The sequence below is a fragment of the Solea senegalensis genome, linkage group LG11 (genome assembly GCF_019176455.1).
Source record: "Solea senegalensis isolate Sse05_10M linkage group LG11, IFAPA_SoseM_1, whole genome shotgun sequence".
NCBI lineage: Eukaryota > Metazoa > Chordata > Actinopteri > Pleuronectiformes > Soleidae > Solea > Solea senegalensis.
In genome coordinates this window covers 15,908,305-15,934,737 of record NC_058031.1, presented here as the reverse complement: position 1 = coordinate 15,934,737, position 26,433 = coordinate 15,908,305, and the positions used below count along the sequence as shown (strand labels likewise).

General features: G+C 41.2%; 1 protein-coding gene across 2 annotated transcripts in view; it reads right to left on the bottom strand.

Annotated features, from left to right (window-relative positions):
- LOC122777263 (probable G-protein coupled receptor 153) overlaps positions 1-22,165 on the bottom strand; it is a 32,016-nt gene extending 9,851 nt beyond the window's left edge. The window contains exons 1-3 of one of the 2 annotated variants that reach the window (XM_044038372.1): positions 21,720-22,165; positions 7,355-7,986; positions 3,132-3,561 (exon numbers count right to left, since the gene is read on the bottom strand). In XM_044038372.1, coding sequence (XP_043894307.1) covers positions 3,132-3,561; positions 7,355-7,728 — 804 coding nt within the window. In that variant the 5' untranslated portion in view covers positions 7,729-7,986; positions 21,720-22,165. The remainder of the gene's footprint in view (positions 1-3,131; positions 3,562-7,354; positions 7,987-21,719) is intronic. The other variant, XM_044038371.1, reaches the window with a different exon arrangement.
- Between the last annotated feature and the right edge of the window lie 4,268 nt (positions 22,166-26,433).

Genomic DNA, 26,433 nt, shown 5'->3' with positions numbered 1-26,433 from the left:
TGTGCTGAGTAATTACTCTCACCTGCAAGGATTTAATAATGAAGTTTATTCATTCACTGTACCTTAATTCACATCCTGTTGTTGTAGAAACTATGACTTGCTAAGAAAAAAGTTCTCTGTTCTGGAGCTGTGACACTGGCTACGGACCGAAATGTATTTATTTATTAAAGAGACTTTTTGTCTGCTTCAGCTAAGGAGTGCTTTGTAATATTTCATCTCTTAGTGGGTGAGATTTTTATTTGATTTTATTTCTACAGGAGTTATAGACTTAATTATGATCACATTGAGAAAAAAAACCAAAAAAAAAAACATGTTATTTTCAGCAGGAAGTTCTTCCCTGAGAAAATTCAAACATATACAGCAAAAAGTGTGCATTTAAACATAGAAAATGAAGTTCTCCTGTTTCCTTACAACAAGACGGTGCATCATTGAGCTATAACTCATCGCCAAAAACTAGAAGATTTCTTTCGAGCAGTATAATGCTAATATACTAAATTATTACAATAAAAATAACCAAGAATGTCCTGACCAGCTATTCAGTACCTGCTGATATCAAATCTTGGTCTGATCCTTGATAACAGAGCTGCAAAGTACACAAAAGGCCACTGCCAGTAAATAAATAACATGCCTGACTGAAGTTTAGAGAGAAAGAAACAGGAAAAAAGAACAGACGACTGCTGTGAGGCTGCAAGTACTGCTATTAGAGAAAAGAGGGAGGGCAGGTCTGCAGCTAAACCATTGTTGTGTTTGTGCACAACATGATTTGAAACTGCGACCAAAACGCTGATGTTTGCTGAACACGTGTTTTGATGGCAGAGCATTTACGTTTGTATTCTGTGCGGACGCTGAGGAGTGTCGTCGTTTCACTACTGTTACAGTGACATTCACTTGGTTGCTTTTTGGCTGTGTTTGTGTGTGTGTGTGTGTGTGTCCTCTCTGCACCAGGCAGAGAGGACAGAGTGAAGTGGATTAAAATGAGGTATTGTTTTATCAAACACAGGTAATATGAAATCAATGACACTATGAGTCTGACCCAAATACAGCTCTTCTACACTCCACAGCTGAGCTGCATGAAGGACCTGCCGAGTCGCCGACAGCCAGCGTAAGTGTCGAGAACTGCAGCTGGACTAAAAGATCAGGGAGAGGAGAAAGGGGCTAGTACGATCTCTCACCTGTTTCAAAAATACTTGAGATCGGGATCTGGACATCTTAAAAACATCTGTCTGTCTCTCAATCACACATCTGTAGAACGGTTTGCTGGACAGGCTTCACACTTTGCAGAAGACTTACTAAGGGCACCAGTGTGTGCAGTGTCTATGTTGACAGATATATTACTATATTACCGTATAAATAAACATAAATACTCAAGAAAACTCCAAATTCAGCAAGCAATACAATAAGAAAGTATTATCTTACAGTGTGCTTCCAATGTCAACAGTAAAGACTTGTGTAGTTTCTGTGTGGCACGCCTTAGGTGTACAACTCTTAACTAAAAATGTTTTTTTAATAAAACAAACACTAGTAACAGATGGCTTATACTCTACTTCAGCTTCATATTCAGAGAGTGATTTCATATCATCATAACAGAAAACACGTTTTTTTTGTTCAAATGTAAGACATTAAGCTGCGATTTCCCGGGGCTTAAACACGAGCAAAGGCTCTGTGCATTGACGAAAACAGTCCAATTTTTCTGATGATGGGATGATGACTTGGATGCATCACAAACTGTGAGCCCGAGGCTTTCTACTGCCTGTCAAGTCGGCACAGACAAAACCAAAGAGCTAACTTGTTAAAAAATGAATGAGAACTTGAGGGTAGAATTTTAAAACCAACTGGTGATTCGTTTCAGCAGGAAGTCGAGCAGCGTGCAACTGGGACAAACGTAAGGCACCCACACATACTGTGTCACAGACTGGGACGAGGGAGACATATTCGTCTTTGTATCACTCTCAGCGCTGTTATTATTGTAGCTATCATCCGCCGCCTCCTCCTCCATCAGATACACTCCACAGACTGTGTGTATATATATATATATATATATATATATATATATATATATATATATATATATGTATATAAAGACGCACATACTTTACCACCCATACTCAATTAGTCTGACCCACTTACATGAGCAGAAGCACTTGAGTTCATGTAAATAATAAAACAGCATGGTATTGTCCAGGACTAGGAGCTGTGGTGGATAATTCCACCCACTGCTCTTTTCGCCTTAATTTTTAATTTTTTACCCAATGAACCCTGTTGTCTCTCTCTCTTTTTCTCTCTCTCTCTCTCTCTCTCTCCACTGATGATTACATTCAGCATACAAGTCTCCCACCCTCTGAATAAGAGGTCACAGGCCTGACCACACTGTACGCTTGTGAGTGTGGCTGTTTTCTAAGAAGAGGCAACACACCAGTTTACACCATCTGAGTCATATCTCAAATACTGTACACCCAAGTTTTCACAGTGAAGCAGGTAAGAGGGGAAAAAAACATCAGCTCATTTAACATCATGACTGACTCGAGTCACACTCATAATAACACAAGCTGTGCGTGTATGGTCCGTAGTTTATCATATAATTTGTGTTGCTGCTTGCAGCTCAGCACACAGGTGTGTTCCTGTGGAAACAGATGGTATGAAACATTTTTGTAGAAAAAAATAACAGGCTTTGTTTTCAAACAGCCCAGAGATTTTTGAAAGCTCAGCTGATCTTGTAAAATGGCGAAAATGGGTCATTGGCCTTGTGGTGGTTTGTGAAGGGTTCTACTATATAATATCATTATTATTATTATCAGTTATGCTTCTTATACCCTTTTATTTAAAGTCTGTGGACCTAGGTGTCAGCAGATTCACACTGGAACACTCCCATAGTAGTAGTTGGAGAATAATTGGTGGTGGGACCATATTTGGTGGAACACTTTATTTTGCGCTGTGCAGAGCACGATGGAGTGGTGGAAAAATGAAAACAAGTCTTTTTTGTGCCACAGAAGATTTCTGTTGTGTACTTAAATTTGGCAGTGGCAGATCCTTACACACTCATCTGGGTATTGTGTTTGACCACTCATTCATTCATTCATTCATTCATTCATTCAAATTTGAGGTATTGGTTTTTGGACAAACAGTCAACTCACCAGTATGGGAAAGCCAGTCAGGAAGTCGTAGATGAAGACGATGCCACTGATCAGGTAAGTGATCTGCAGGGACGTCTTGAGAGGCTCCGACCCATCAATGGATGATCTGCGTTTGCCCTGGGCATCCTCCACAACTATGGTGGGGACATTGAACTTGTTCTTGTCGGCATTGTGACCTGCCTGAATGGAGAAGGTCTGGAAAAGCGCAATGCCAATGCAGATCACACCCATGGCCACGCTGCCGCCAATCAGCAGCAGAAAGCACACGCCAAAGCCCAGGCCAATCTCCGTCACGATGAATTTGCAGTCAGAGGTGTAAAAGCGGTCGATGGTGTCATGCCAGCCCACAGCTGGAAGTGTGGACAAGATGAAGGAGACCATCCAGATGCCCATAACTGTGTGTACTGCCTGCTTCTTGGTGTTACTCAACCTGAAACAGAAACAGATCTGCTGTCACAATTATGTTTAGAACATTGTTTTTTGCCTCTTTGTTTTACCATGCACATCCTGTTGGAGTTACAATGTGTCAACGTTGACCCTTGTTACTGGTGGAAGTGGATGGACACGATATTGTTGAAGAACACACACTGTTAAGGTGCTTGATCTACTAATAATGAAGTGAAAACATGTTTAAGTAGAAGTTCTGAGAAAAAATTAAGTTAAATACTAAAAGGTGGAATTCTGACACAAAACAACACTCACCTACTTGGCACTGAGGAGTTTTATAAGCAGACAGACTAGAAATAAGAGCTGTTTATCAGCAGAAAGAACAATTGAACAAGATATGGCAATTTAATAGACATGTGACAAAATAATAGATGTGTCCCTCAGACATACGAGTTAAAAAAACAACCCAACCCACACAGTCATCACAGAGATGAACTGGAGTAGAATGGAGGGAAATCAATGCTTTGCTAATGGCAAAAGATTGCTTTCCATAAACGTCAGTCTATTTGTCATCCAGGTCTATTTCAGTTTGAGGAGATTTCTATTTCCTCTCACCTCCAAGTCATTTTTACAGTCGAGCAATTTGCTGAATGTGTCTGTGTCCTCTGGCAGCGTGGCTTCTTTGCAAGGTTTGCAACAGCGGGGAAAAAAAGAAAAAAGAAAAAAAAGGCAAGCACTGACTGGTGTTCTCATTTCCAAAATGTAATTAAAGTCTGCACTATCCTTCCAGTCACGGCTTACTTGAGGTAAGTGAGCTGTCCAAGGTATCGGCAATGAAATACATTTTTTCTTGTAGAATACAAATGTGGACGTAGTCACAAGTCACTTTAGTCTAGGTCATAATAATAATAATAATAATAATCATAATAATAAAGGACGTGTAGATAGAGTGCTAGAATGCTAACATAAATGTACTTTCCCTGTTTCATTAGCGAGGAAGCCCAGTCTGTCTTCCTGGAGAAAACCAGAGCACATCACCTTTTCTCATTTTCCAAAATGTCATGGAACTACTCATGTATTGGCTTATATGCACCAACACAATAAGACGACGGCAGCGGCAGCGGCAGCAGCAGCAGCAGCAGCAGCAGCAGCAGCAGCAGCAGCAGCCTCTACCTTTGCACTATGGCTTTGTGAAAACACAAGTGGGCCTTGTTGTCAGTGTGAGTAATAATGCCAGCCTCTCCTGAATGTGCCTGGGGTACGTATGATGGCGAGGTTACGTCACCAGGCTGCTTGAATCTATTACCAGAGAAAGAGCGTTGCAAGGGAAAATGGTCCTAAGAGACAGCTAGCGCGGGGTGATGAGAACAGCTGCCCAAGTACAAGGTAGGAATTCATAATGAGGCCTTCGCTGTGCGTTAATGTCAGAGGGAAAAGGCAGCCATGCAAGCTCAGCAAGGCAAATGTGGAGCAATTTAAATGGAAGATGAAGAGCGATTACGCAGCGCAACACCTGAGCTATCGCTGTATGCCATTATTGTTGAACGTGACTGGAAATCAAGCTTCAAGAGTGAGGTCCATGTTTCCAGACAGGAGATGAGACAATTAAGTGGAATGAGTGAGAGACGAGGGAGATACGAGCATTAGTGTATCACCTGGTATCTCTGTGCGAGCATTAACCACTAGTGACAGCTGTATGTGCAATACACACACGATGTACGATGGAGCTTGTATTTTAAAGGAAGTTTGCACATCTTATTTGAATGTGTGCTTATCTGCACCGAGCTGTGAAATTGGTCAAGCTGATTGTAGGCTGAGCATCTGCAGGCCTGATGCCACAGGAAGTACAATCACAACTTTTTTCAGTGGTGAAGGAAGAGGGAGGCAGTACAAAATTGATTCTCACCACATGCACCACAGCATCAGTTCCTGTATCATTTCAATAACCCACACAGTAGCTTGTTAGTATTCAGCATTTATGAACAGAGATTTCATATGTGCTCAACTTGTAGTATTAACAGTATTTTGCCCTCTGAAAATCACGGTCCGAGGACCAGAGGTAGATACACAATCACAACTTGTATCTTGAAACTATCTTTATGGTGAATTGTCTGACCAGCGTTGGGTCTTATTTGAGCAAGGTTGATGACTGGTCATTGATAATCATCAGCACATCAACCCTTGTTGAAGCAGGTTTTATACATGTGTAACTGAATAAAGACCGAATGGAATCAAACTCTTGTTTTTGCCAAAGGAAGCAGCAATGTCGCTCAGAACATCTGATTTCATGTGAGCAGCAGATGTCTGGGGAGTCTAACGCGACAGGAATGGTGTTACTGCAGCAGCTGAATGTTGATGTGATGTGAACCTGATCCAAATGATTATTCAGAGCTACTTCGTGATGTCAGCAAAGTCTGGGCGAGGTCTGAGTGTGGGTTTTCCGTGGTGTTACCTCTAACCGCTGCAACCAGCAGGGGAGAAATGAACCTTGTGCCAAAACAAAGGTCAACAGGGGAACAAGTGACATCCATCTGAACAGTAGTCACATCCCCCTTTATTTTCATAAATTCTACTTCAGAGTAATTCATTTTGGAATGTGAAACAAGCTAAAGAACTGTGTTTGAGCTTCAGTTTGTCAGTGTATTCACAGTCTCCTTTTGATTAACACGTCAAATGAAAACATATGAAAAACAGAAAAGTGCCTGTGATGGGAAGTGTCGAGGCATGGTAAAGCGTTAGCTCCCTTGAATAACAACACAAAACCAATTCTCTCACTTTACTCCTGGTATCGAGCCATGGTGATAAACCACAGATCACACTGACTACAGTTTTCATGCTGATTATTTCTTCAGTGAAATGAAACTGATGTAGTTTGGTTTAATGTGATAGAATCACAAACTGAATAATAAATAAAAACAGATCGATTAGCATTATGCAGCTCTGATTTATAACACAGAAAGAAACTACTGCAGGTGTTTCCAAAGTAACTAGTCCCTGCAGTAAACATCATATTAATAGTATTAAACTAAACATGGCTTGTGGGACATTAAAGAGGATGAATTTCAACTCATTTAGATGCCCAAATATTTCCATGTTAAGGTATTACACTGAAAGTAAGTGTCATCATCAAGCTACTTGATATTATGTTGGAAATAACATGGTATTAATGTAATATTATGCCCTTATTTACCCATAGACTGTATATAGAAATTGAGAAACTCTTTTGGTTTGAAAAGTGAAGCCCTGGGAGTAGGACTGAAGTGGCAACTAGCCACTAGGGGGCGACTCCGTTGGTTGCAAAAAAACTGAATTGAATGGAAATCCATGAGAAAAGTCTACTTCTCACTTGATTTATAACTCCAGTCAACAAAGAGTTAATGGTCTCAATCACTAGTTTCTGGGTCTTCTTCAAAAGAGAATGATGCCAGTTAAATACATTTGCATTAATTACGTTCCCATTTAGAGGAGAATAGATGATAAAGCATGGAACATATAAGTGTACACCAGTGTGATTGACAGTTGGTATTATCCAGTAGGTGTTTGGTTGCAGGGGATGCAAAAACTATCATGTCTCTGGTCAAATAGCAAATATTCACAGGGTTCACAGCTTCACAACAATAATCTATGTCATTACCACACTATTACCACTTTTTTACAAAGATATATCCTGGGAGATGGTATAACCGTAATATAACATTATTAATTATTACTATTACTGATTAAAATACTGTTGTTAAGGAACTGTAATGTAAAGTTGTATGCCTCCTGCAATAATACCTGGCAATATGATATGTTAGAAGAATTAAGACACACACAGGACAGACAGAGAATCTTACCTGTAGTTTACAGGCCAGCGTACCATCCACATGCGGTGATAAGAGAGTGAGGTAACGGAGAAGCAGGTGACTAAAGTGAGAGTGTAGAAGGTGGAGACAAACACCTTACACAGACCCTCGTTCCAATCGTAGTTGGAGTGATGACGGCGCAGCGTTATGACACAGTACATGGTGATGGGGATGGCCATGTTAAGGATGTGCGTGCCCGCCAGCGTGCAGATGAGAAACTCCAGCGGCTTCCACTTTTTCTGCTTGGCACTGACGCTGAGGATGCTCCAAGTGTTGGCCAGGATGGACACGCCCGAGCAGACCAGCCAAGCCAGCGTGTTGGCGTTGATGACATCATCCTTCATGGTGGTTATCTCATCCACCATGTTGTAGTGGGGCGGGGTGGAGCCTCGGGAGACTTGGAGGAACTGTTGGCAAGAGCAGGAACACGCAAGGAGAAGGAGGAGGTGGTGACGGGCAGGAGGGGATGCAGGGCATTGGGCAGGGCAGGCATCCTATCTGGGTGGTTGTGCACTCTCCATGGGTCGGGCACAGTGGGAACAGAATATAGCAGTGGTGTGACACAGTGGGACGTTAGAGGGGGAGGACAGCAGAGCCAGGCCACTTCCTTTGTAAGCCTGAGGCTGGGAGAGAGGGAGAGAAAAAAGGAGGGACACAGTGATCAGAGAGTGAATGAGGATGCGAGGAAAATTACATTCAGTCAGTCCAATTCAAAATAATCCGTAATCAACCATCATTTCTCATCCCGAAGGATTAATAGGGTTACATTAATCACAGCAGTTAACTGTTGCTGTTAATACTGACAGACATCCGTATAATGTGGTTAATACTGAACAGCAATATGGGAGAAAATGGCATTAAGCAATTGCCATTTTATAGAATTAAATGTCCAAACTGCTCTTATGTGGGAGCCGTGAAGGAGCTGTGACTCCTGAGCAGAGACATGATGGGAATTAAAATAGAAAGAAATGCTGTAATGTTTAACCAGTGTTAAAACATCGAGCACATTTATCGAGTAGTTCATCAAATAGAAAATTAAGTGGCACAAATGTTTATAATGAATAAACATTGTAAGTTATTTGTACAACAAAATTAAAAGGAGTAGTATTTCTTGATTCATTGTCGGCTGCTTTATCCTCCAAATGAGGGTCACAGGGGGCGCTGGTGCCAATCCCAGCTGACACAGGGCAAAACCCTGGACAGGTCATCGCAGGACAAACAGAGAAAATCAAACATTCACTCTCTCATTCACACCTACGGTCAATTTAGAGTGTCCAATTGACCTCTGTGTGTTTTTGGACTATGGGAGTAAACTGGACAAAACCCACACATACACAGGGAGAACTCCATACAGACTGGACTGGATAGTGAACTCAGGTCTTTTTACTGTAAGGCAGCAGTGCTAGCCACTACTCCGCCATGTGACCCTGTGTTTTATATCATTGTAAATCAAATATCTTTCTGAGTTTGCACCAATGTATACAGTTCATACACTACATAAATAATCCTGATGATAAATAATAATCGATATCCAAATAGTTAAAATAGTTCTGTTTCGCAATTCCTACTAATGGAGTTGTTTTGTTTTTGTCGGCTTATGGTTTTTGATGACACTGTTAAAGAGATTTTGAGTTAGCTTGACAGGAATGATGTCACAGCAGTTTGTGATGATGATTTAGGGCATGGACTTCACTTCATTGCACAGTGTTTCTGTGTTTTTTTATTAAAATGCTCACTTGACAAAACACAATCGTATGCAGTGTTATCACCAACAGTTTTGTAGCACACGTTTAAAAACAAAGCTCGTAGCTTTCATTTTAGTGAGGACTCAATGGTCTTTATTGATCAATTATATTCCAGTTTTGTGGAAATTAGATGATGAAGCATGATGAGTATGAGTGGAAACCAATGGGAATGACGCTTGGTTTTCTCACTGTGGTGGGAAACATGCTTGGCACAGCTGGAGCATGGCGTCACAGCTATTTCCTGGCTTTTGGCTTGTCCAAACACTGACATGCTGGGGGCAGGACCTCAGAGAAGGGACGGCGGAAATGATAACAGCTAAACATCGGACAGCCAATCATATTCAGTTCTGCTGATGCAGGAGCTTTCAAGGATCCTCTGGTCCTGTTGTGGAACCAAGCAACTCCAATTAACCTCCAAGTAACACCTTAAATATGAACTGATCCAGAAAAAAATGGCACAGTTGGTCAGGAATTAAAAAATGGCATTACATCAACACACCTACTGCTGAAATAATGTGAAAATGACTGACATAATGTTAAAATTAGCTGCAGCTAAACCTGACTAACCTGATCTATTACACTAGGCTTAAGTTAAAAAAAACCCAGCAGACTTAGACTGATTGTCCATGAAAATTTAGTTTACAAGACATCACATTTACAAAAAGATAATTAAGCAAGATCACCAAAGAAAACAAAGTGTTTTACAAAAGTGTTATCACACCCTAAAAACACATAAAAACACGTTACAGCAGGCTAGGATATTAAAAGAACAGGAATCCCTATGGTAGTTTCCACAGTCTGTCTTCTGACTGTAAGATGACAACAACAGTGTCACACCATGACTGAAACATGCAGCAAGTCTATTTTTCCTTTTAGAAGCAAAAAAGACTTAAGAAAGTTAGCATCAGACAATAAAAATACAGGTCAAGTATTAAGACTTAGGTAGTTCCGTTTAGTTGAGAAGCGTCTGTGTGACCTTTAAACACAAGGAGTTCCACACCTTTTTAGGTCTTGTACAGAGAGGGTAAATCACTTGCTCCATCGCAGCTTGTTCCATAATTGGTTAAATCACATTTTCACCTCTCAGTTTATTAATCCACTGCTCTTCACCATCTTCCACTCAGTGGGAATATACTTTACTGTGTTGCCTTTAACCTTTTTTTGTAAAGCAAGCACGGTTCATTTTCTGAACCACATGTTACTGAAGCTACAAACCATAAGGGCTTATAAGCATCAGCACATGACTGTAAGTTTGTGACAGGAGTCACTCAGTGATATCTCTGTGAGCTCATTGTTAAACTCATCGTACCCACGACTGCACAGCCACTGCACTTTAAACCAGCGTATACATTATAAATATAAACAACAAGTTTCAATGGTTGCTGATTAGACCTATCGGCTCCACAATACCCTCTCTGTGTTTTTCAGACAGATGGAGGCAGCAGCAACATGGTGTTAGTAGAGCGAGACGGCTGTAAACAGTCTGGAGTATGAGTGAAAACGCCCACAACAACCTTCAGGTAAAAAGAAAAAAAAGGTCAGGTGACCAAGTCTGATTGTACTTCTTGACAGAGCCAGTTTTTAGAAGAAGGATGCAGCATAGACCAAACAGATGGAGGATTTAAACACATGCCAAATGAACTTCACTAACAGACAAGGAAGAAGAATTAAAAGACCAGCAGGCAACAGATGCCTTAGTTTGACATCTAAGTTCAAGCTAATTATACCATATCTTATCAATCGCTTTACAAATGTTCACTGTTTATATTCCAGTTCTGTTATCATCCACTAGGCTGTCAGAAATTCACTGTCTGTGATAAGGTGCTATTGATTTCAGCTTATTGTAACACTTTTATGGGATTAACCGAAAACAAGCACTGTATACATGACAGAGAACACAACAGATCCCACTTCTGTCTCTCCACTTGTGTTTGTAATTCACCATTATAGGCAGAAATCTGTTTATTAAAAAAAGCTTGGGTGACCTGAGGCTGAAGAGGCAAAACATCACATTTCAATTACATACAAACGATTTCAGCAGGGTCTAACAAGGTCAGTCCAGCATGTTTATAAGCAGTTATTCTGCCACTAGGAATAGCTGGATATAATGTCCTTTTTTGGCATTGATTAAAAACTCACCTCCGTTCCTGAAAATGATATATTCCAAAGGTTTTCCATAGTGTCAGCGATCTAACTCCACACCTATGCCAATGGAAATTTGCCCCATCTCTATCCCCACCTCCCATTTTTGTGCATCAGTGGTTTCAATGTGAAAAACAATACACACTCAGTAGGTTTACATGCACAGTTTAATCCAGCTAAGGCCGTAATTTAACTAACTAACAGGCAACTAGACAACTCGCCGAGCCTGAGTATACATGCAGAGGAGAAAATTGATTTATTGGCCGTGTACGTCTGACGCTGCCTCCGTAGGTGGCGCTGTACCTCTCTATAAGCTAGTGCGTATTGAATCAGTTTCCTGTTCACCTTCACACTTCACAGAAAAAAACAACAGCCAACGGCGAGATGGATGGAGCAATGGATTATGCTGTCGTCTCCTCCTACTTCCGGGTCAAGGAGGAGGAAATTATTTAGGTGGGTCAGTCCGATTAAGACCAGTTTGATTTGACATTAAAAATCTGAATTATTGTCTTAGTAAATTATAATTATACTACAAGACAAACAAAGAACACTATCACTTAACTAGCATCATCAAAGAGTATGCAGCACAAGTGTCCTCTCTGTCTTTACGTTCTCTCACTCAAAGCACTGTCTGAACCACGTTTGTGCGTAATTGTCACAGAATTCAGCAACCACTTTCGTTGACGGCTGGAAAATCCACATTAAAAAACTACAACGTGAACAGAGAGAAAACAAATGGTGTGAAACGCTGCCTGCGCACTAACAAATAATTATGTGCGGTTACAGTCATAAGCTGGAGGTTGTAGCGCTGGTTGACTGATGACCGATGAGTTTCATCACCACAGTGGATCTAACAGCTTGATCACCCACAATCCCCTGGGCCTGCAGACCAAATCTGTCCACGTCACGGGGGAAATCAGCACTGACGATTACACACAAGCAGGACAGACTTTTGCTTTAACATCAAGATATTGAGTGTTAATAGTGTTGCACAGATTCACCGAGGTGTTGATACAAGGAAGATCAGAAACTCGGAACACGCCACACCTATTTAATAATGACGCCTTTTACTCCTCCCCGCTGTTTACGTCCAAATATGAAGAGCTGCTTTAGAGCAAGGTCCTATCAATAATTCACATCTTGAACTGATGAAATTTCGTGGAGCAATTAACCTTTGGTGTAACGAGAGGTAAATGATTTCTGAGACTCAAACAAACAAACTTTGTTCAAATGAATAAAGTACTCGTACATGTTTAATTTGCAAGTTATATCGATAAGGCATTTGTGTGGCAAAGGTTCAGCCTTGCAAATGCAAAATTCAGTTAAATATCAGTAATAATAGCAATAAGAGTGTGCCACTAACATTTTGCTAAGGTATTTAGAAAAGAAGTGCCTGCTTGTATATAAAAAAGTATTTATAAGTAGTTAAAAGAACCAGACAAGCATATTCCACGAGTAAACTGCAGAAATATTGGTCAGCACAGAAATGACTCCTGATGTTAGGTGTTTTACAATCTTATTCAATGTTTTTCAGGAAAGATTAGTCAACATTGCTGGTTTTTTTATTTCTATGCAGAGAGTAAGTCTTCTCCTGAATGATTGACTTATCACTTTAAACATTTGCACTTACTGAAAAGATTTGTCATTCTTAACCTTAAACTATAATCAGTGGAGACACAGAGATGAACAGACACGTGTGTCTGAACACATTTTGGCATCGGGGCAAAAGGATCTAAGACCCAGATGGACGAGGAATCAAACCAATAATTACAGAGAAACCTGTTCCAAGAATCACAATACAACCGTGTTCACTCAGCACACTGTCGGTCAGAGTGTGTTGGGTGTGGAATCCCATGTGTGTGTGAGCCGATTGAAATCTGACCACTTCTCTCAGCTTCAAACTGGCAGAAGTTGGAGTAGACGTTGGGAGTAAACGTCTGTTTGAAAGCTCTCCGCTGCATGGAGTCTTACTGCAGCCACTCAGCCCTGGAGCTGTCACAGAGGTAAATACTCTGCCCCAGGAGGCAGCACAGCTTTTCCCCAGAGCACAACCTAGGTCTTTAATTTTTACGTCACAGGTGCTTATCCATGACAGCTGTTTTACTGGGACAGTTGAGTCAGCAGGTATGCTTTTTGCAGTGGCACCCGGCTTCACTTTTACAGTTATAAACACTCCCAGCGCCCAGTGTTTAGACAGTCCTGGCTGATTTTTGTCCGGGAAATGTCAGGGGCAGCTATTTCCCTGCTCCACTTTAGAGAAATGAAATCTATTACATCACTGCTGCTAGTGCTTTTGTTCTTCTTCACTCTAATAGTTTAGTTATGTTGACTGAAGAGGCCACAGCATGGTTCTATCTCACTTCTATGTGAGATATGGAGGTGTACTTACAAACATGAAGTCGTTTTCATGGTCAAAAACGTCCTTGTCGCTACAAACGAGCCGTGATGTCCCATCACTGACGCTCTCGTCAGCCGCAGAACACGGTCTGTCTTGTGATTGGCCAGCCAACGAGAGCTTTCCCACAGTCTTGTGATTGGCCAGTTACCAGGAAGCTCTCAGACCCACAGCTCCACTTCAGGAAAGGCGGATGCACCGCTAGCGATTATCAAAACATTGAGTAATGCCGTAATCCCTTATGCATTTGATCCGGAGTCAGACCCCACAGTCAGAAGACACTGTGACAAGTGAAAGACTGCCGCAGGACGCCTGTAGCTTGAATAACGTTGTGGTTACCGAGATGATAAACACACATGCAAATGAAACACAAGCGTAGCGTGTAGCCGGCTATCGCTAATGCTAAACGACAAAATAAGCACACAAAGACAGTTATATACGTATTGTTGGCACTGCTCCTTCTTTAGGTGAAGTTTGGTACTGTGTCCTGCTTTATATTGCGACTTTCAACCATAGAAGAAGAAGAAAAAGAACTGCTCTCGTTGTAGCTGCTGAGCATATCGGTTGTACGGAGCTCAGCAGCTACAACGAGAGTAGTTCTTCTTCTTCTACGGTTGAAAGTACGTCACCGGATGTGCCCGGACTCTAGTGCCCAGACTAGAAGACGCTGCTGTTTAGAGGAGTGGTGAAATTCGCCAGTGACGTAACTAGTCAACTAGTCAGTCAGGAAAACAATCAAACCCTGCGCTCTCAGCAGTGGCTGAACTGATTGTTATGGACTTTTATGGCTTCATAAACCAGGTAATGATGCAGATACACACAAAAATGCAGTGTTAATTGGCACTTCCGGGCTATGTCCTCTTTAATATTACTGTCTGTTAATGTTCTTTAATCCTGGACACACTATAAACAAACCTGAACCACAGATTATTACCAGCAACTTTCTGGTCCTCATTTACCAGGTGATTGTTATTCAGGCCCATGATCACAGGTAGAAAGAGCTCCCAAGTATTTAGCCTCACAACAGGAAGGGCCACATTTCTTTACAGCTTATAGTCTCTGTGTTGATCTACAACCTGGCCTTGATGCCGGTGTTGTGTGAAAAGTCGAAGCCTCCAGTGAACAAACAGCAAGACATTTTGAATTTATATATACTTGCATACTCATAGATTAAGTCCTTTAAAGTGTTTTTCTTTCCTCTCTAGGGTTCACCACAGCGGATGACCTGCGTATTTCATTTGTCAGAGATTTGTATGCCTGGATGCACTGGATGCCACTCCTATCCTGGATGTGCCCTTCCAGTTACAATCCAAGTGCCCTTTTCACTTGGCCATGGGCAGCCCCACAGTAATTAATACAGTTAAAATAATGAGGTCCTTAAAAAACTATTTAATAGTTTACAGTCTTAGGTTTTGTACCAAAGGAACACTGAGCCGAAGAGATGATTTACCAGAGGCACTTCTCTAATTTTACAGTGAGGTTATTAAGGTTATTATTCAAAATGTGAAGGCAATTAGCCTCCTGGCAACAGTAAATGGGTAATATAGAAATAAAACAGCTAATTAACAGTAGTTAAGGTGAAGCAAATGGTCTGCGATAGGGGAAGAAGCAAAAATGTACAGACAATGTTAGACTTAAAACACCTGCCTCTCCTCTGGTCATTCATAAAGTTAATAATATAATTAAATACTGATTATATTATAAGACATGGTATTAATATAGCAATATAGCTCTGTATTACTATGATTGCTGATGTGCAGATTATCATCTGTCATTTTATGGATTCAGCCAGTGTAAAGTATCAGCCACACAGTGCCGGTGGAGAGCTCTCCTCTCCTTCAACTCCTGAGCGATCGCTGTGCCCTTCAGAGGCCAAAACACAATCAGTCTTCCTCATAGCCAGTAAGTGCTCATTATTAAGTTATTGGTTACCAGAATCCCAGAGAGGTTTACTGCATGACAAACAATCAGCACCATCTGCTTTAACCCAGTGTGCTTAAAAAAGGCTGTGGTTACCGTGAGAATAGACAAGGCATGGGTCAAATGTTAAGGTATCAAAGACAACTTATGTCTGTTTCCTCCAAGTGGTACAGTTTGGTTCAGTTGTTTCCACTGTTTAATGCTGAGAAGGGCACCAACGTACATGAGCTGTACCATCCCAGGTACCAGCGGTGTGCACAGGGGGGCTTCCCCTCACAACGCCGTAATGGAGTGCCTAAAAACGAGTGGTAAAAACATGAGGAAGTGCCTTACTGGCTGCCATTCATTTGTGCCCTCCAAAGCAAAAATATACATTTGAAAAACTGAACTAAAGGAGTGATGCAGTGCCCTTTAAGATGGCCTTGCAACTTTGTTTCCTATGGGTGCCCTTCCAACCAATAAGGGTGCTGTTATGAAGTTCCCTACTGTCCCTACTGCATTCAGTGCTGGATAGAAAAATGCTCATCTCAGTGACAGAAAGTGATGCTGTGCTGTAAAGGATGTCCCTTTATAGGTAAACACAGGTGTGTGAGAATGTGGGAAATGATAAAGTAGTGGTGCCTGACCCACCAGTGCACAGTAGGAGCACTTTTTTTATTTCCGCCCCTGTCCTTCCAAATGTCTGCACGCCACTGCCAAGTACAGATTCCAATGAGATAAATTAATTAAAATGCTATGATTATTCACTGACATGAGCTGAACAAGGACTGAAAAACAAAGTTTTGGGCATGGAATAGCAACTGGACTCCAGGTCCAATTCTACGGCTCCTGACTCTAGCTGCTCGGCTCGTCAGACAGCCTGGTACAGTACCAGTGTGTACTACATCCAACCAGAGTTTGTGTGGTGGCAAAATGTATGGGGGAAGTGGGACAGCAAGAGTGGAATATGCCATTGGTTTACCCAGAGAAGGAGCAGTCTACCTTTAGTCTGTCACTGCCAGACCATGATAATTCCAACTGGTACTGACTGGGGCAAGTGGTGGTGTGACAGCAGCGTAGGGTGCATTATGGCGAGAGTGCAGATTGTAACCATACACCATGATTAAAAAGTCCTCTTCCTCCTCAGTTTCAGAGCTTCTTCATCAGCACTTTTGTAAATGACATGCACCCATTAAGAGGAAAATATATGATATACAGTATGAGTAAACACCAGTATAATTGACATCTTGTATTGTCCAGTGGGTGCCTGGTCGCAAGTGGCATCTTTAAACTTCCAGTTTCAAAAACTGTCCAGGCCCTGTCAAATCATTGTTTTGTAACCACAAGACTACATTTATTTTTTAATGACAGTAACAAACAGAGGAATCCTCAAATCAGGCTACTTCAACTCAAAATGGCGGCAAGCAAGGCCCTTGACTAAAGGTCAAACAACAGGCTTATTCTTAGGCTCCCGAAACCAGACAATGTTGATTATAAAGCAATTACACACGTATAGAAACAAACATACGAGTAGTGTATTCAATATCTGCCAATACATCGTCCTAAATGTTAGCGCACTGCACCTTTAAGTCATGCTGGGAAAATCCAAAAGTATCAGAAATGGTAATTACAGTATAATGAACATATCATTTAATTTCCTTTGTCAAGATTCTTTCAAGTCAGCTGCTTTCTGGTAATAATATAATTATCAGTCAAGCAATCGCAGTCAGAGGTGAGGAGGTGCCCACTATCACTCCCTGTGGTAACTCTGCTTAGTTGCTTTCATTTCTATGTGCCACACAGCAGCACTTGTACTCAAGGACTGAGACAACAATAAAATGTTGGGAGCAAAAGCCTCTACCTTTTAATCACAGTATTTTCTCCAACCACAGGACTGAGGCCTTATTTTTGAAAGTTTGCTCACGCACAAAAGAAGGCGTCCGTCTCTCTCTACGCTAAATTTGACATTTACAAAAACGTGAAGTCCTTCATGGAAACGCTGACCACGCACATACACGGCAGAGAGGTGAGACTGTGACTTCAGTGGCAGAAGAATGAATAACCAGAAACTGTTATGACTGATAACAAGATATTGTTTGAGACGTATTTTTATACAAACAAAGGAATACCTGCTTGACTGTTACTGTTGAAATGTGAATGTTTACACACACACCATTTAAATGCTTACAAGGTATTTGTAATTGAAAAAAAATATTAAAAAACGCTGTAATTATAAAACAATACTTGTGCTTCAGCCGAGAAGATCATACATTATCATATTGTGCTTCAAATGATGTGTTCATGTTTTGAGTTTTATTTCATTCCTGCGTTATAGAAAGGTTTTTTTATTGTGAAGAATGTAACAGTGTTGAGATAATTCACTGTAAGAATCCACTTCACCAACAAGTATCTCTTTTTTTCACATTGTGTGTCTTCTCTCTATGTTTGCCATAACAATAATCACTGACTATTAATATATTAATCTGGGGTGTCTTTCTGACTGCTAATAATGACCAATTTATTGTTATTTATAAAGAGAATCTAGCATGTGTACAGTTGTATAAATCAAAATGTTTACATGCATAAGCACCAACTTTTAGGTTAATCCTGACAAGGTTTTATAAATGAGGCCCCTGAATCCAGATTAAAGTCCATGTGCCATCTCTGTGCAGGAAAAAGGGAAACTTTATCAGCTCCAGTCATCAGAAAATAGAAAGCGCTCCGTGACCTTTGCCTCTGACCTTCCTGAGAGCTAAGACGGTTTCTCTCCTGAATCAATCGCCTCCTGCTGTAGGTTCTCCATCAAAATAACAAAGTGAATGAAATGCTAGCTCTTAGATCAATGAGCCAATCAGGGCACTACTTAAAAGTTAATATCTCTTAAGAATGAAATGGCTTGTCTCCCTGTCGTCAGGTATAAAACTACTGAGTGTATATTGTATTTACTCCTCAGTCAGATGTTCTTAAAAGTAAAAAGGTTCCCATCCTCTTAAGTAAGTTCCAGAGTGTAAAAATGTGTGACACGCAGATTGTAACAAAAGTAGCTTCTGCTTTATAACAGTTAACACACCCTCTGGCTGATTTGTCCACTTTGTGTCCACTGTAGAAACATGGTGGCACAAGATGGCGGCCTCAAGACTTCATGACCCCTGCCTGAATTACACGTGAGGGCGGTGAAATCCAAACCAATCCTATTTTAAAGAGATTATGCACTGATACAAACATACTTTCACATACTTTATTCAGCCTGAGACAATGTGCTTTTGCCACAGTAGGATTGTATCATGATTCTTGGGCATTGCAATTCAATAATATGGATAATTGTGATTGTGTTTCCCTCCTTAAACCAATGGAAAGTGTTTTTCAGCTGATGCTGGGCCATACTGTAAACATGTCTTTAATTGTAATTTGAAAATATCTTTTTAAACCCTGGACTGCAGATGACACTGATAAATAGAACTTGCTATACTTTTTGGAGGTAAATTGGCAACTGCTATTTTAAGCTGTTCCTGTCAATCAAGCTAGAAGCAATATCACAATCCGGGAAGAAAATCGATTTTTTAAATTGACACACCATATTGACTTTTCTATCCCCCCACGCCCAAATCCCTAATGCTTGTGGGTTGTATACTCATTTTCTGCCAATTAACCTGACTGACATGAAACATTTCATGAACGTACAGTTTTAGTATTAAATCTGAAACTGTATAGAAATCTTTTTGAATCATCATTATTATTATTACGTATACTGTAATATAAGACAGAGAGGAAAGCATCAGTCAGTGATTTCAACTAGGAGATGATGTCACAAAGATGCATATGCTGAGTCAGGCATGTGTCGTGCTGATGCAGCACGGAGTGACGATCACATAGCGTCAGATTAAGTATCAGATCGACTGATTAAATGCTCATCGGTTACTATCAATGAATTTGAGCTCAGTGGTACTCCGAGGATATATAAATCTTCGCCTCTGATGGACTGTTGTAGTGCTGTGTTGTTAAATGGAGCCTGTTGTACTCTTCTCTCCACAGTACACGTGAAATGAATACCATTAAGAGCCCATCCATGAGGATAAGGTTCCAGATTGATTTTCATTTTTATCATTTTACACTGGCATGGTGTAAAATGGCAAATTCTGAGAGTTGTTGTTTGCCAATCAAAGTAAGTGTAGAAAGTTCCTCTTATGTTGCTGTTCCTTTTTTTTTATAAGCAAAACTAAGACCATATATTCAGATCAAACATAATTACTGTGCTGAATCTTATGTTAAAGTCCTTCCCCAGATTTGAACATGTAGGAGAAAAGGTGAATGAGATGAGAATGAGCCACTCTTTCTTCTGTATTGTCCATATTATGCTTCATTAAAAAAAACAAAAAAACAAAAGCACATATACTGAATAAAATGTCTTTTCAAACTCTGTAAATGCACTGGTGCACTGATGATAACAGAAAGGAATAGTTTAAGTTAAATGTCTAGAAGTTTGTTATGAACCTTTAGCTGTGAAGCCTGGAAAAACATCAGGAAACTGTATTTATTTAAAACGATTTGTCATTCATGTTCTACTCTGGCACTGGTCTGTGTTTATTCAATAATGGTGTCCTGGACGCCTGAGCACAAATGAACTAATAAGGTAAAAGATGTTAAAGGGTCAGAGGTCAGAAAAACAAAATGCTGTTTGATGATCCTGAGGCAAGTTTTGAGCTCAACTCACTGAGCAACCAGGTGGTCACAGAGTAAGTCGTTGAATTTTCCATCACAAGTGTAACCCTAGAGCTCTCTTCCTGTTTATGTAAAGCTACCTCCAACTAGGACTGTAGCTGGATCACTGGGTGCCATATGGCACAAGGTTTAGAGTTCATATCAGAAACAGACGTGCACTGAAATGTTATGGAACAACGGTCAGTAAAAATGGAAAGAAAAAGAATAAGTAATCATCTGCACTGTCGTAAATAATGCCTTATTAAAATACAGTGTGTGTGTGTGTATGGAGTGGGAAATAGAACAGTGTGAACACATTCTCAAAATGACAGAACCCACAAGTGTGACAAGCAAATGTCACATATTATGCCCAGTGAAACACAGAGATCTGTAGTCTGTAGTGAGGCTTTGTGGTGTAGTGTCAACTGTCACATGTCGGCTCCAGCACTTTGTCTAAGCATCTGTGGCCACTCCTGAATTGTAACACACTCTCTACTACTGATTGCTTTTTTTAGTTTTTATTTTAGTTTTTTAGTTAGTAAAATATTAAATATTGAACTTTAAAACGATGATCTCCATTATTTGTCCGTCCCATAGGTTACTGTGAACGGTAAAGGTGCTATTTTCAGACATTTAAAGCGCATAACTTTATATTTCCTGAACAACACAGTTTAAAAAATAAAAACATCTCATGCATGCCAAAGGATACAAACACTAAATGTAAAATGCTGCAAATGGTATACGTAACATGTGAAACCATCATCATCATCCTTATAGTGTAATAAATCTCAATACAAAGCCATACTCAACAGTTTTTGTGTACGCGTTAAGTTTGTTAAATTGTGTTTGGGTTGAAAGTCAGCACATAATCACATTTGCATTGTTTTTAGGATTAAATTAAATAAAAAAAGCTGAAGAAATGGCTGTACACATGGAGGACATTGAGTAGAGCTTACAACTAGACAGCACCGCTGAATTTGTGCACATATTTATGCACAATAAGAATTTTGACAAAAGAATTGTGTAAACCATGTCTAACCATGGTCATATCCAATTATCCCACAGCAAAAAGCTGTGTGTGAAGATCATGTTCTCTCATGTTAAAGACCTCCCTCTGTGGGAAACATACAGTTCTATATATATGTACCTTATATAAGCAACTGAGACTCAGGCCACTACTCCATGTTGCCTGTAATTTCCTTATCAGTGATCGGTCATAAATAGGTCAGATAACTAACAGTTACAGTGACACCACAGGAATGTTATTAATGCAAACATTCACATGCAGCAGCTCTACTTTACTTTACCCTCTCACCAGCTGAGCTGATGCAGGACACCACCTGTTTGGATGAAGCCTTCTAATCAATATACATTATATACATATATAGATAGATACATAGATAGAGAGATAGATAGATAGATAGATATAGATATGAGTCTGTGATGATAGACATCAACTGTGAGAGTGTGATCTTACCTCTTTCAGATGGCGCCCATGCTCCTACAGGCTCATGTTGGAAAACACGCTCGTTGAGTCACATCAGTTTAGGTCCGTTTACATCTGCTCCTCACTGAGCAGCAGCAGCAGCAGCAGCATCAAGTTAAAGGAAAGAGCGATGAAGGATGAGCCCCGGAACACCACATCACCACAGCTGTACTCCTCTCCTGCACCTACGCTCCTCCTTTGAACCGAAAAAGGGGCGAAAATGATCGACGACGTGTGTTTACATTTGCTTCTCTTCGCCACGCGACACGCGCACGAGCGAAGGCAAAAGCACCAGGTGCATTCGGGGAAGAGCACGGATTTGTTTTTTTTGTTTGTTAGTTTTTTTTGTTTTCCTCCACTGTCGAGGAGCCGAGCGACGGATGAGGCATGACTTACTGCGCGCTCCCGACCGCCGAGGCTCGTCCGCGCGGCTGAGATCTGGGGGCGTGGAGTGAGCCGCAATAAGAAATAATTCATGAAAAAGAGGTCGTCATTTTGACTATGGTGATGATGCTGATGCACAGGGCTGTGAATCCACAGCACACGCGTCTTCCACTACATATCGAGTGTGAATGAGGTCAATATGAAAGTGGCTTTATTCAGCTTTGACTGAAGAGATGCTTATTTGCTCATAAATAAACTGAAACGCTTGTCGTTCTTTCATCCAAATAGGGCGGTTTTGCTCTCCGCTCCTGTCTTTCTTTACACAGATAAATGATTTAAAAGACATAGTTTGAATTTGGGGGAGGTTTGCCAAAAACTCAACACTGTCTTGAAAAACTGGTATTTTCCATACAGCAGTGAACAGAAATAGAACTGAACTATACTCAGGAGGGTTGACTTGGCAGAAACTATCCATATTTGTTTATTATATTATACCTTCAAAATAACATTTTCGCTTTTGGTTTCCATGGTTTTAGATTGAGCCTCCATCTTGTGCCACTGTGTTTTAACGGCGGCTAAAGCATTTCACATTTTGAAGTGGACAATTACTGCACAAACAAAGAAGAACCACATCCTTTCTGATCTGTGAAGGCCACCGTAGTTAGCTGACACATGTGAGATGGATGGGGTGAGAGGAGAAGATAGATAGACAGACAGACAGACAGACAGACGCCTTTCTGCATGGAGTTTGCATGTTCTCCCCGTGTGTGCATGGGTTTTTTTCCAGGTTCTCCGGCTTCCTGCCACAGTCCGAAAACAGGCAATGTGGGGATTGGGTCAATTGGATGCTCTAAATTGACTGTAGGTGTGAGAGTGAATGGTTGAATGGCTGTCTCTATGTGGCCCTGCGATGGACTGGCGAACTGCCCAGGGTGTGACCCCACCTGTCGCCCTATGTCAGCTGAGATTGGCACAGCAAACCCCCGCACGACCCTCCTGTGGAGGATAAAGTGGTAGAAAATGGATGTTGTCCCTGTGCGTGCATGGGTTTCCCACGGTTTCTGCGGTTTCCTCCCAGACGTCCACAACCACGCAGAGGTTAATTGGACACTCTAAATTGAACATAAGTGTGAATGTGAGATGTCCTGCGATGCGCCGCCCTTCGCCCTATGTCAGCTGGGCTTGTGGAGGATAAAGCCGTAGACAATGGATAAATGAATGACAAGCAGCCGATATGGAACACATTGCTTAATCAGAAGATACGATGTTTGGACTCACTGTATCTCATATGTATCAATCACATTAGTGCATTTCCTCCTGTTATTCATGCCTATAAATTGGCCCCTTTCACTGACCTTACATGATTGTTACATAAGACTGGGTGATTTCTGTAAGAACACTTCTCTCCCCTCAGGGCTCAGCTTGTACCCAGCGAGAAAACCAACAGGCCCTGCATGAGAGGAGAGACATAGAGAGGTCCCCAGTGTTTTTGTTTGTTTTTTTGTCACAACTAAAAGAATTGTTTTCATTGTCTTTTATTTGCCCTGATGAGTAATCCACACTGTCCCTGCTTCCCATTCATCAAAATGGATAGCCAGCCGTGCACACACACACACACAACCACACCTGGGAGATGCCAGTCCATTCAGCCCTGAAGAGCTTTAAAAACAAAAGCGTCCTAAGATGCTGAGTCAGAATTTCCCCTGAGCTTAGCTGATCCAGTCAATAATTACATTTGCCCAAATTCATTACTTACAGTGTGTTGACGGATAATCAGGAATAAAAGAGCTCCCAGTGTCGGTTCTGGAGGCAGACACCCTCTCTGTATTTAAAGTTAGACTTAAACCCTTTCTTTTTGATAAAGCTTATAGCTCGGGCTGGCTCAGGGAAACCTGAACCACATCTTAGTTAGGCTGCTATAGACCTAGACTGCTGGGGGAAATTCTGTGGTGTATGAATATGACTTCATTATATGTCATTAACCTTGTTCTTTCTCTCCCTAGTGTGCCTTTCCTCCCTGTCCTCTCTCTCTCTCTGTCCTCATCTTGCAGGCTGCAGGATCCAGATCCAATTTCGAGGCTATCATTATCAGCTATGATTAAAATTGATATCAGTATAATTTTTTATAAACAATCTCTGCTACTGTGTGTATAAATGACATTGTAGTACTGTGTCACTCTGAAATGTCCTGTCTAAGCCAATAACCTTATATAAACACTCCTGGTCTCTTCCTTCTCCCCTTCTTCTCTTCTGTCCCTCATTTTCCTCTCACCCCGACCAGTCGCGGCAGATGCTGTGAGTCTGTGAGCCTGGTTCTGTCAGAGATGCAGAGATTTTTTTCTCTTTACTGTTGCCTAGTGTTTGCTCATTGTTGGGTTTCTCTTCTTTCTTTAATATTACTGTGTACAGTGCCTTGAGGTACAGTATGTCGTGATTTGGCACGATACAAATCAAATTGAATTAATAACAGCCATTTTAGAGAGTCTGCATGTCTTTGGACTGTGGGAGGAAGCCGCAGTACATGGAGTTAACCCACACAGACATGGGGAGACCACACAAAAACTGAGAACCTCCCGACTGAGCGAACTACTCTATCCTCAGGCTGCCAGTGTTGGCTTTTTATTTTTGTACTTTTGGACATAAATAAGTCAATCATTGGAATTGGACGGGGCAAAAGAGTTTGATCAAAGAAGCCGGCTGTCCTGTCCTTCTCTAGCTTCTCCTGTGCGATGTTAGGTGACCTGGAAGTAAAAAGTAACAGAAGGCGTTCCCGCCCACTGGCTCTGCTGGCACACGGCTGCCCTCCACTTTTACCGTCAGCTCCATGATCACACATCACATCACATCTACACACACGGCAGCTGTTTAATACTTAACATTGTTTGGAATGTCCTGCTGTCTTTTACAATCTGCTTTTCCACACCCTCTCAGGATTCCCACCTCTCCATGTGGAGGAGTTTGTGTACCTTAAAGGCAAAGGTAGCCTAATTTAGTGGTGCTTCCAGTAAGCTCCCCTGAGCCTGTACAAAAAAGGGAGGATCCAGGCCAGACAAAGTACAGCCCGTCAACCTACTCCTCTGCAAGGAAAGCCCTGCTGGCTCCAAGCCCAGAAAACACTAGCACTGACTCGTATCGCTGCCTTTTTTTTTTTTTTTAAAGGTGTTCCAAGAATGAACAAATAAAACAACCTCTACAAACAAAGTGGAAACATTCAATTGTTTATCCATTCCCAGTGACGGCTGAGCATCGGAAACTTCTGCCGGCATACCCTGACATAAGCGGTGCCTCATGCAGTCGGCGTATCAGCACACTTACTTTCACATGACCTTGCAGTGTAATGTGCACACGGTTCAGGCGTCTGTGTGGAATCAGAGCTCCGCTGTCAGAAAATGACTGACAATACAGACGTGCTCGAGCTGCACACACAAAAGGGAGAACATGCAAAGTGGGCCACTTTGATGAGCAGATAGTTTTCCCTACACCACTCCGCTCTACTTTATTACTTCCTTAATGGTTTTCCATCTGCACTACTAGAGGATCACTTATCCTCTGCGTAGCCTTGTCAGTGTCTTCCTGCTGAGAATAGAACATAAATGGAAATATAGGTTAAGCTTTTGCCTTCATTTCATTACTGTAGTAAAATCAGTGAGAGTATCAACACGTGTCTCCAAAAGCAAATTACATATTTCTTTTTGTTGCTACCGGAGAAACATCTTTTTATGACAACTTCCTCTATTTTAAGTCTCCTTTTCCACATATGTAACCATGGTTACCATATTGTGTCTCTATGTATACAAGCCAGCTGCTACCAGTTGAAATGGCAGAAAAGTAATGAACGCTATGGTGAGAAATAACTCGAATCTATGAATGTTTCAAACACAAGATGATTCTTGTGTGGCTGTGATGATGTTGCACATCAGGCAGAAGCTTTTACTTTTCTTTTTTTTTTAAATTTCCCACCGATACTATCTCTGGATCTTAGCTCCCTGTTTGCTCACCGACTTTCAGTGGGGGTTAAAAATAGATTTCCTCCACCAGTGCAGATTGAACCTAACTTTATTTTCATGAGGGAAATGAAATGTACACATGCTGTGTGGGTGATTGTGTATGTGTGTGTGTGTGTGTGGGGAGATTTTTACTTTTTAAAAATCCAAATTAGTCCCGGCTTCATCTGTTGCACAGGGTGGACGCCTATATCTTCCCGACGGATCACACCCAAGTCTGAGAACGTTGCCAACTGACAGATGGCAAAACACTCCTGCAAAATATTTGAACAAGAGATTTTATGGCAGCTTATTAACCACATCCTTTTCAGGGCTTC